This window comes from Cnephaeus nilssonii (assembly GCF_951640355.1).
Source record: "Cnephaeus nilssonii genome assembly, chromosome: 19".
NCBI lineage: Eukaryota > Metazoa > Chordata > Mammalia > Chiroptera > Vespertilionidae > Cnephaeus > Cnephaeus nilssonii.
This window is the reverse complement of record NC_137090.1, coordinates 33378010-33390342: the sequence shown is the minus strand read 5'-3', so window position 1 is coordinate 33390342 and position 12333 is coordinate 33378010. Positions and strand designations below refer to the sequence as shown.

General features: G+C 36.3%; 1 protein-coding gene across 1 annotated transcript in view; it reads right to left on the bottom strand.

Annotated features, from left to right (window-relative positions):
* Positions 1 to 11697, bottom strand: part of EFCAB5 (EF-hand calcium binding domain 5) — a gene marked incomplete at both ends in the record, with an annotated part of 99697 nt that extends 88000 nt beyond the window's left edge. The window contains 4 exon segments of the mRNA XM_079798673.1: positions 963 to 1539; positions 9413 to 9539; positions 10935 to 10997; positions 11656 to 11697. Of these exon segments, the coding sequence (XP_079654799.1) occupies positions 963 to 1539; positions 9413 to 9539; positions 10935 to 10997; positions 11656 to 11697 (809 nt within the window).
* Between the last annotated feature and the right edge of the window lie 636 nt (positions 11698 to 12333).

Below are 12333 nucleotides of genomic sequence, written 5' to 3'. Positions count from 1 at the left end.
AACAGTGGGACAAGGATAGACTATTCAACAATTATTATTGGGATCACTATATAGCCATTTGGAAATTGATGAAGTTGGATCCATATCTTACATCTTACCCTAAGATAAGTTCCAAATGGGTCAATATTTAAAATTAAAATATAATTTTACAAGAAAAGATAGGATTATTATTTTAATATCTGAAATATAACAATGACTCAAAATATGGAAGCCATAAAGTAAAAGTAAGTAAATTCAATCATGTAGAAATAAAAAAACTCTTCATGATGAAAGATAAATGGCAGGTGCAAAACAGAGGAAAATGTAACTTATTCACATATTTTCATATAAAAGAAAGAAAATCAAGAATTACATTTGCATTTGCTTATGTATGTATAAAGAAACTTTGGAAGGATCCATTGAAAACTAAAAAGAGAAGTTATTTAAGGCAGAGGTAGAATACTGGGTACATGGAGGATAAGAATGGGAAACTTTTCATTGTATAACTATATATTTTGGCTACTGAATCAGGTGAACATGTTGCTTATCTGAAAAGTTAAAATTTGAAAAAGTTCCTACTCGCAACTCATGTGGTTTACTTTCCACAGCAGATAGGACATTTGAGATCCTAGTGAGATAACTAAATCTGTGAATACAAGAAACTGATTAAATACACTTCTTAAGTCTTCATTACTGCCTCAAAAATAGTGAGGCATATAGTAGTAGCTCAATAAATACTTTTAAAAATAGAAGTGAGCTGTAGAAGAAATGGGCTCAAGAAACAAATTACAGCAAAAGAAAGGCCTTTGGGATTTAGGAGAGAGAGATCTGGGGAAATAAGGGGGTGGGAAAGGCTCGGGCATGCTCCATAGAGAGAACTGCCTTATTTGAAGTCCTTTTAAGTTTGTATGAGTATATTATTGTTCTATGTACTTTTCCATGTAAGGAGCTATATCATCAACTGAAAATATAACAAATTGTACCTGTTGCAGATAGTATTGGTAATATGTATCTTCAGATTTTCTGTGACATTTTTCATCTCCCTCTGATAACCAGTCATTCCTGAGTCTTTGATATAATGAGGATTATTTCTCATTAAATATTCCCCCAAATAAATAATTGGATCAAACTTAGTTGGAATATCAGCTTCTGACAAAAGCTTCTTTTTTTCCACTTGCATTAACATATTTTCCATTCCAACAACTAAGGTGGGTAGAAGTTTGTCAAGCAAATATGCACGAGTATTCAGAGTCATGTTGTCAATATTAAACCACTCTTTGGCCAAAGTATCCTTAGGGATTTTTTTCTCAGCCTTTTTTTCTAGTTCTTTTTTCAGTTTATCCTTATCTATTATTTTCTGCTGCATTGCTTGAGCTCTTGCCTCCACTCTTTCAAAAAGATTTTTCTTCCATGGTTGCTCTAGCTTTGAATCCAGTATAGTTGGATCTAAATGGAAAACCACACTTGCAGGTTCTCTAATTACAACATTCTTTGACATTTCGATGTTGGGTTCCTTTACTGAACCAGTTGAGATCCTTGGCTTCTCCTCCAGTTTTGATTCTGAGGGGGGAGGGGGGGAATGAAATATAAGGAATATTAGAAGTAGATTTTAATATATGCTAGTTTAGAATATTACTAGGAGAAAACATCTCTTTAAATGGTGTATTCAAACATAGTTGAAAGTAACAGAAAGTCAGACAACAGTGACTATAACCATAAGGACATTTATTGTTGACTTAATCAGAAATCAATCAGCAGCTCAGTGTTTTTCATTAAGTACCTGGCCTGTTTCATTATTCTTTATTCATTTTTTGTGCTTATAACCTCAGGATCATAAATAGCTCTTGCAGCTCCAGACATCTCTTCTTTACCGGAGAAAAGGATTGAGAACAAAGAGGATTTCTCCTCTTGAGATTCTGTTTTATTATCCAAGAAGAAAAGATCCCAGATCCCTGCTCCAACACTTTCCTTTACATTTCATTGACCCTAATCAGGTTACATGTCTGCCCCTAGACCAATAGCTGGTAAAGGGAAAAGGGACTACTATGACTAGTTTTGACTGATCATAATTTATTCCTTCATGTCAGAGTTTACATCAAGTTATCTGATATTAGATATTTCCAACTTCTGTAATATTGAGGTTTAGTTGGCAGGCAAAAAGATAGGGAAATGTCTGCTGAGTGGACAGTGAAAAGAGTCTACCACACATGTATATTTAAATATATTTCTTCTCACTTTCATATTTCCAGCCTCTTTCATGTTTTCATTTTTAAAATGTAGTATGGAGATATTAGACCAAGATAGTGAACTGAGAACAAGCACCTACTACTCACTCCCTACTAAAATCTCTAGAAATGACAGAAAAGGTTTTGTGTGTGTATCCTATATAATAAGAGGTTAATATGCAAATTGACCGAACAGCAGAACAACCAGAATGCCTCCAGCCCTTCCCCCAGCCGGCCCCACCCCTGAGAGGCCCCACCTAATTGGGGGCTGGGCAGGATGGCAAACCACCTGTGGCCCCTCATCCTAGCTGGCCCCACCCACAGCCCCTCGCCCCAGCCAGTCTGCCCCTGATGGTGGGGTGGGCTGGCTGGACCCCACCAGTGCATGAATTCATGCACTGGGCCTCTAGTTTTAATATAAGCATAAGAATGCTGGCAATCATGAAGGAGTCCTTCAGTAGGCAGAAATTTTGAGGGTCTCTGAAAAATGTAAGGTGAGTGGGAGCAGAATGATTGAAGAAAATATGGGACTAAAATTATAAAGGAGAAAAACATACACTGTGAAATTTGAGAGCAGCTTTGAGGCACCCCAAGTTTAAAGAATGTAGATATGGATTCATCCTTGCATTGGGACATAGTGGTTTGGGATAGAGAGGCAGGATAATGCCTCCACACACAGAGAAAATAAATTGCTGACAGACTTCACTGGCTGCACATCTTACCTCTCAGCCACAATCACTGGCAGCAGGCTACAGAAAACAAAAACTCCATCCACAAAAGAGCAAACAGGGATTCCCAAATGCAAATGTAAGCACACACATAAGAATCATGACTAAAGAAAACTATCTCCATGACTAAATTCAACCAATGCAATAATTAATAATACCCAAGGAAAGAGCACTAATGGAATAAATGTAAGGAGTCTCTAAAAGAATTATAATCAATGTCCTCACAGCAGAGAAATTAAAGAAAATAAAAAGAATGTTATAGCCCTGGTCAAGTGGTTCAGATGGTTGGACTGTCGTTTCATACACTATAAAGAATGTGGGTTCAATTCCTGATCAGAGCACATACCCAGTCATGGCACATACAGGAGGCAACGAATCAATGTTTATCTCTTACATTGATGTTTCTCTCTCTCTCTTTCTCTCCCTTCCTCTTTCTCTAAAATCAATAAAAACATATATCCTCAGGTGAGGATTTAAAAAAATGTTATAAATGCTATGGAAAATAAAAGAAGAACACTTGGGTACCTAGTGCTCAGATCTTGGTTGCTAATATTCTCAAATTTTTACAAATCAGGACTCATTGGAGAAATGGCTAATTTAAGGACTGGGGCAGGAAATATATATATGACGAGCCTGGAGCATCTTGTAGTGCCAGAAAATAAGGAAGTGTTCAAACAACTCTGCAATGATTGTGATATGTCAAAGGGACACAGCAGCCAACTGAAAGAGCTCCTAATGGCCAAAGATGAAACAATTTAAACAAAGAAATGAAGTAATATTGGATTATAACCAAGTATAAAAGAAATATTCATAAATCCATACTGATGTAAATAAATACTTGAATAAATAAGTAAATGGGGGAAATAGACAAATGCCCTCCCTGTGCCCTCAAAAAGGTAGAGTATAATGCTCTTCTCTTTAAGTGTGGGCTGTGCATAAGTGACTTCTTCCCGAAAGTAGGGTATGGAAATGAGTAACTTTACAGTGGACAAACCTGACAAAGCTATCTCAGTCAGATGAGAAAAATTAACATCAACAGTACAAAGTCATGCTAATAGCATAGATGATATACTTGATAGGATGTGATGAGGATAGCATTTTACCTCTATAGTCTTCCTCCCCCAAACCCATAATCCCAACCTTATCATGATTTTTTTTTTAAAAAAATCTTCAGACCAATCACAATTAGGGACATTCTATAAAAATACTTGATAGTACTCCTTAACACATGTTCTACTTCTCTGCAGCATGCGGCACGGTTGACCACTTCTTCTCCACTGAGATATATATATTAATCCTCACCCCAGGATATGTTTATTGATTTTAGAGAGAGAGAGAAAAGGAGAAGGAGAGAGAGAGAGAGAGAGAGAGAGAGAGAGAGAGAGAGAGAGAGAGAGAGAGAGATATGAGAGAAATATTGATTGGCTGCCTCCCACACCCATCCCAACTGGGGATCAAACCTGCAACCCAGGTATGCCCTGACTGGAATTGAACCCACAACCCTTTTGATGTACCAGATGATGCTCCAACCAAGCTGACCTCTAATGATAGATATTTTTGTCTGCCCAAATTTCTTTCTTAATCAATTTGGTTTAGATAATACTGACCTCACCCATTTATTTTTTATTTTATTTATTTATTAAATATATTTTTATTGATTTCAGAGAGGAAGGGAGAGGGAGAGAGAGATAGAAACATCAATGATGAGAGAGAATTATCAATCGGCTGCCTCCTTCCCACCTCCTCCTGGGGATTGAGCCCACAACCTGGGCATGTGCCCTGACCAGAATTGAACCCGGACCCTTCAGTACGCAGGCCGACGCTCCATCCACTGAGCCAAACCAGTTAGGGCACCTCACCCATTTAGATCCAGGGATGGATGGTGATCCAAACTTGACAACTGCCAAGATCACTAAAAATAAGGAAATCTGAGAGACTGTCAGAAAAGTCTAATTACGTAGTCTCTAAAGAAACCCTTGAAAAGCCAATATTTAATCTAAACAATGTCTTATATCCAATAGTAGATAGTATTTATGAACCTCCCTCCCAAGTTTATATTTCCTTTTTGGCTAATTCTCTTATTTTAATATGGGGAAGTGTGGAAGATAGTATAATGCTCTCCTTTTACATCTCGGTTAGATTTAGAAACAAATTGACCACTTTTTTTGTGGGGATGGGGAAATTCATTCTGTTTTATAACACTGCTCATTAATATACATTGTTTATATTTTTATTTTATTTTATTTTTTTTCCAATTTTTTTATTAAGGTATTATATGTGTACATATCTTACCATTGCCCTCCCCACACCCCACTCCCATATATTATATTTTTATTTTAAATAAGTGTGTCAGAGCAGTTCTTGAAAGTGTGCAGGTTCTAATGCATTCTCTCTGCTTCTAACCTTTCCAGCATAATGCAAGACATATATTCCCTCTCCTGCTTTAAAAATAGTGCTACAGATGTATAGCAAATTAATATCTACCCAACTGCCACAACTCATTATAAACTCCCACATGAACTAGGGCATTCTCTATCTTCATTATAGCCCAGTGGTTGGCAAACTCATTAGTCAACAGAGCCAAATAGCAACAGTACAACGATTGAAATTTCTTTTGAGAGCCAAATTTTTTAAACTTAAACTTCTTCTAACGCCACTTCTTCAAAATAGACTCGCCCAGGCCGTGGTATTTTGTGGAAGAGCCACACTCAAGGAGCCAAAGAGCCGCATGTGGCTCGTGAGCCGCAGTTTGCCGACCACGGTTATGCCTATTAGTGCTCCTCCAGTATTCTTAAATATTATAAGTTGCTAAGCAATAATCCTAGTGCTTACATTGTCCCCCCTGATACGTAGAAGAGAAATAGATGTATGTTTGGTTACAACTCTAGTCAAACACTTCTCTCGTAGGGCCATAAAACCAAGAAAAGAAAAGGAGGTACAGCAATAGCAGGGTCAATAAATCAGGATTCTGATTAAGCCTATATACAACTGTCTTTTGATTGAGTGACCTCTGAATTCAAGGATCATAAATTAAACAGCACTGCCCCAAGGACAAATTAACTCAGAGATTCATTTGAATATAGTTTCAAACAGGTGCTTTTTTAAAAAAGCAGGTCTGTATTTGGACATTCCTAAACCTTTTACAGATGTTTTTATTCATGTATACATTCATTCAATAAATAATTATTGATGTCTCACTTTGTGCCTAGCACTATGCTAAGGACTGAAATTCTATTTCAGTATTTTCTTCCTAAACTCTTCATAGAATTAAAAGCCTTTCATACACACCAACATACATATCCTCACCCTTGTATTAATCCACCTTCTAACATACAAAGACCTATTCATTTACACACCATGGGCATAAATGCTTTCTACTAAATAAGTAGGGACACAAAAGAATTCCTTATTCATATTGTGCGAAAGGTCCAGCCTTACAAGTGACTTTTATCATTTTCCTGCACTTAGTGCATAGCCCACTGCTGAGCATGGCCTCGGTACAACCCTATTTAAGGACATAAATAGGAATGAATTATAATCCACATTATAATAAGCCTTAGTAGACTCTTTCTTCACAAGAAGGCATGTAACATTAGTGGGACTGGCTCCTGATTAAATTAGTGAAAATTGACTCAGCGGGGCTATTCAACTAGATGTATGATGTTCTCTTTAAACACAGTCCCTGTCTGAAACTCAGCTGGCTTGGTCTTATCAGGATTTCTTAACATTGCTACATAATGTAGAAAGACTACTGTGAACTCAGAGGAAAAGAAACACTACTAAATACTACTACAATTAAATTCAATAGCTATAGGAAAAGGCATTTTCCTACAGAACTTTGTTTAATCTTAGGCTCTGTAATGAGAACAGAGCTGAGCAAATTGATAGTTTTTTTTTAAAAAAGATTTCTCAAAATGCAAGTTAAACTCATAGTCTAAAAAGTAAAACAATTAAGACAAAGAAGTGAGAAATTCACATGGTATATTTAACCACAGTATTTTTTATGTGAAGATATATATTTGAGCACATTCTGGGAGCTGCCTGGCAAGATGACATCATTTTGACAAATATATAATAAGGATAAAAACACTTCCTTTGACATGTTGAAATTGCAATAACAGTTCCTCCTCCCACGTCTTACACACACACACACACACACACACACACACACACACACACACACATTCACAAAGGGAGATTCAGAATATTAGATTTAATTATGACTGAACACTGAATAAATTAAGTATATTTCATTGCGTTTAATATTGCAACAAGGAACTGCAATGTTTTCAGTATATATCATGTTCTGGGATAGGCTTACACAAACAAAACACACTTCCTTCTGCTATATATGGAAAAGCAATAACAGAAATTGAAAGTATAAGAACAGGAAAGACCAAAACCTATTGATTAATATGTTTTCTAGAGAGACAATAAATTACATGAAAGAATACATATGTGAAGTTTTGCAGGTGCAAATTTGGCCATAACTGATTAATGTGAACATCTAATTAAATTTATAACAAGTTACCTAGATCACAGTTTTGTTTGGCATGTTTAAAGGAAAGAGTTCATTTATAAACCTGGCCCAAGTGATTAAGGTAAAGGCAAAGTATATGTATGAAATAGTGGTGGTAGAGTATGGGAGTGAGAAGGAAGTGAAACCAAGAGACTGGTATCGGGGTGAGGGGAAGACAGGTGGAGAGGGACTTGCAAAGAAACTTTTTTAAAAGTTAGTGATGCTGTGAAAATTGTACTAAGTTTACAATAAGAACAGAACAAATGTTGGAAAGTTTGGTTCTTAATGTGTAAATATTAAAATGTGTATTAATAAGAAGAAATAGTCAACCATTGCTTAAATTGGTTAAAAAGACAGAGAAACACTTTGTAGAAAAGTAAGCATCTAAAAGTTATAACTAGCATATACATAGCAATTTATAGTTTGGAAAACACTTCAATAACTATTATTGTAATTCAGCCTTGCATAGTGTATCATATACTAAAAACTCAATACTTGTAAAACTGAATTGAAGGGAATTTCAATTAATTGAAATGGTTAAATTGAAAATATTGTAAAGAATTTCTGTCACACAGGATTTCACTAAGTATCTGAAATTAGAAGAACTAACATTATTAATAGCATTTGGTGTAAAGATTTTAAAAGTTACTGGCATTATGTGTAGGTTTGGTATTTTCTCATTTTTTTAAACTTATGATTAAACATAAAAATGTATATTTAAAAAAAGACAAACTAGTGAAAGGAATGAATGTCTTGCCCACTTATTTATTGCCTTCTGAATCATAATACATTTTCAATCTGCATAATTATGTGGGATTTCAGTTAAGTATGGGACTAGAAGTCAAACAGAATAAATGTGTGGTCAGGTACAGGGGTAAAAAGAAAAAACAGAAAAACAATATGCAGGCCTAATCACCATGGCTCCCCATTTTATGTTTGTACTAGAGGCCCAGTGCACAAATTCGTGCACCAATGGGGTCCCTCGGCCTGGCCAGAGATCAGGTTGTCTCACTCAGTCCCAAGTGTGGCCAATGGGGGCCAGCTTGCCAGGAACAGACGGCGGGAGGTTGGCTGCCCAGGAAGGACTGCGGGAGGGCTCCAGGGTGTGTCCGGCCCATCTCACCCAGTCCTGATCAGCCAGACCCCAGCAGCAAGCTAACCTACCTGTTGGATCGTCTGCCCCCTGGTGGTCAGTACACATTATAGCAACTGGTGGACCAGTCGAATGGTCGGACAGTTAGCATATTACACTTTTGTTATATAGCATTAATGGGTTTTCTGGTATGTCTCCAATCTTAGCTAATTTCCTCTTTTAGTACAAAATGAATAGTCATAATATTGCCTTAAAAGCAGGCGCCCTCAAACTACGACCCGCAGGCCACATGCGGGTGTTTTTGCCGTTTTGTTTTTTTACTTCAAAATAAGTTATGTGCAGTGTGCATAGGAATTTGTTCATAGTTTATTTTAAACTATAGTCCGGCCCTCCAACGGTCTGAGGGACAGTGAACTGGCCCCCTGTTTAAAAAGTTTGAGGACCCCTGCTTAAAAGTATTAATAGAAGTTAAAGGGAATACATTTTAAACTATTTTCCAAACTGCATTTAAAATACTAAGATTATATTTTTTAAAGGGCAAAATCTTGAGAAATGTATCCCTAATAAAAACTACGTAATAGTTTTAAAATCTATTGTGCAGAGCAGCAATTTTCAATCTTTGTCATCTTATGAAACACATAAACTAATTACTAAAATTCTGCAGTGCACCAAAAGTATTTTTGCCGATCTGACAAAAATATATATATAGGTACAATTTTGATTCATTCACACCAGATAGCCATTGTCATGTTGTCATTTTAAAAATTTGACAATCTAAGGGAAAAGATGTCAGTGCCCCAACTAAATCATCAGGAATTGCATGTTTTAAAAATTCTTGTGGCACACCAGGGTGCCTGCCACAGCACACCAATTGGAAATTGCTGCTGTCGGGGAATGGCTAGTTCTCTACCTTCGGATTTGATTTCATCTGTTGCTTCTTCTTCCCCATCTTTGCCGATATCTAATGCAGAAATTTGTGCTGAACTATGTGAACTCTGAAAAGAAAAAAAAAAGCCTTTCAAAATGAGTTGCTCTTCTTCAAAGTCGCATCAACTCTCCCAATTAAAGAATGTAGATAAATGCCTTATGGTTGCCAAACATTCCTACTTAATTTTTCTAGGATTTAATGGTGTATATTAGAAGCAATGTAGTAATCAGTCTATTTACTGCATTCACAAGATAAAACGTATTGGCTCAATGTGTCAGCACATCTTCCTATTGCTAACAAAATAATATGCTAAGAATATTATGCTACAGGTACATTAATCTTTGAATTATACAATACTTTCTAGAAACAATTCACAGCATAGTGAAATCAGACTTTTGAAAATATTTCTTTTTTTTAATATATTTTATTGATGTTTTATAGAGAGGAAGGGATAGGGATAGAGAGTTAGAAACATTGATGACATAGAAACATCCATCAGCTGCCTCCTGCACAATCCCCACTGGGGATCTAGCCTGCAACCAAGGTACATGCCCTTGACCGGAATCGAACCCGGGACCCTTCAGTCCACGGGCCAACGCTCTATCCACTGAGCCAAACAGGCGAGGGCGAAAATATTTATTTTACTATTGGAATCATCTTCCATGTTTGTGGGTGAAAGAAAACATTTCATCTTAATTGAGGAAATTAAAGGTTAGTTTTATGAATAAATAGTGATAAAATAGCTTTTTGTACTTATAACAGTGTACTTTTAAAAGATGAAGAATAGAATATTTTAGAGACTCACGTTAATCAACTTAATGGTGAATCCATATAACTATTTTCAGTTGCTTCCCTTTACTGTAAAATGCTTTCTCAAATAAGTCTTGTATTTATTTAAACACAAAGTTACTTAAATGATTAACATAAAAAGTACAGAATGATCATGAAATTACCCTAAAAACTGGTGGTTATTGTATTTAGGGTAATAGTTCTGATTTTAGAAAGCAATCTTTATTTATGTATAATTCATAATAGCTCTTCACAAATAATTTATCTATGGAAGCATCCTGCAACTGATTCAAAGGAGTCAGCTTAATTTTACATTTGCCATTTTATTTATCTGTTTAAATACCCACATCTTTTCTTTTCCTTCTTTTGTAAGAAAATTCATTTGTCCAAGTTACTCTCCAGCATTAATATCTGACTTTTTAAAAATATATATATTTTTATTGATTTTTTTTTTACAGAGAGGAAGGGAGAGGGATAGAGAGTTAGAAACATCGATGATAGAGAAACATCTATTAGCCGCCTCCTGCACACCCCCTACTGGGGTTGTGCCCGCAACCAAGGTACATGCCCTTGACCAGAATCGAACCTGGGACCCCTCAGTCCGCAGGCAGACACTCTATCCACTGAGCCAAACTGGTTAGGGCTAATATCTGACTTTTTATTAAAATTCTACCTCAGTAGGCTCATTCGTGTTAGTTGCTTCCTGTTTCCTTTCTTTGTTTTCTTCTCCATTTTCCTAAAATGGAAACAGTGTTAATAAGTGTTACCCAGAAGGAACTGTAGATAAACTAATATATACTTTATACTCTAGTATAGCAAGCTTTTTATGTTAAAAATTTTCACATAATGAGTAAACATCATATCAAATAAAATCACACCAAGGTAGTGTATTAACAAATTCAAACAGTAACAGGCTCATTAATATACTAGAGGCCCAGTGCACAAAATTCGTGCATAGGTAGGGTCCCTAGCCCTGGCCAGCGAGCAGGGCCGATCGGGGCTTTCTGGCTGCTGGCCGGGGCCTTCCCTCCCCAAGCTGCCGGCTGTGGGCCAGAGCCTTTCTTCCCCAGCTGCCAGTTGCTGAGGCCTCCCTTCACTCTGCGCCACCCCCTGGTGATCAGCACATGTCATAGCTAGCAGTCGAACTCCCAAGGGAGCAATTTGCATATTAGCCTTTTATTATATAGATAAGGTATCTCAACCAACTAGAAGCAGGCCACTGCTTTTTAGTTGATCCTTTTTTTGCATTTTTGTCAAAATCTGATGCAGAATACTTCAACTAAAAAGAATTAATTAAATGATAGAGTATGATATTTCATCTCAATTCTCCCAAGAAAACTGAGTCTCAAATCCTCTCATGGTTAAATGGTTAGGCATCTATTTAGGCCAGGTACCTGAGCAGGTTTGGGTTCCTCTTGAGATGGTGACTCACTCATCTGGACCAGTAAAAAATATCATCAAATGGTAGGGGAAAGTATTACCAGACAATTATTAATAACAAAAAGAGAGAAAGACAATATTAATAAACAACAAAAGGTACTCTGAAAAATCAAAATCTCCCCTGACCCCCACCACATCCCACCATTCTATTGAATGGTAATGAGTTCTCAACTGTTAAATTTTTCAAACTGTAATACTGTTATTTCTGTTATTACTGACCAAAGCTAGATTAATGCTAGGCTAGTGCTCAGGGAGACAGGAAAACTCACCCCAGTAATCATCACTATTATCATTAAGAAAAAACACCAGCAACAGTAATGCAATTGAATTTTTAAAAACATTGTCATCCTCATTAATTTTTGAAATAACAAACAAGATGAGGTGAAGTAAAACTTTGATGGCTACCTAATTCATGTGAGAAAGGCTGACAGACATTAGAATAATAATCTCACTAAAAAGCATTTTTTTGGAAGGGGAATTCTGAGAGGAATGTGATTTATCTGTTTTATTTATTCATATTAAGGAATTAAATTGGATAATTACCAAGTCCCCACTTCATTGCAAATGACTATAGATTCAACCATAGATTATCAAAATCACTTCTGTGCCAAAATTCATTTAAGAGTTTATGT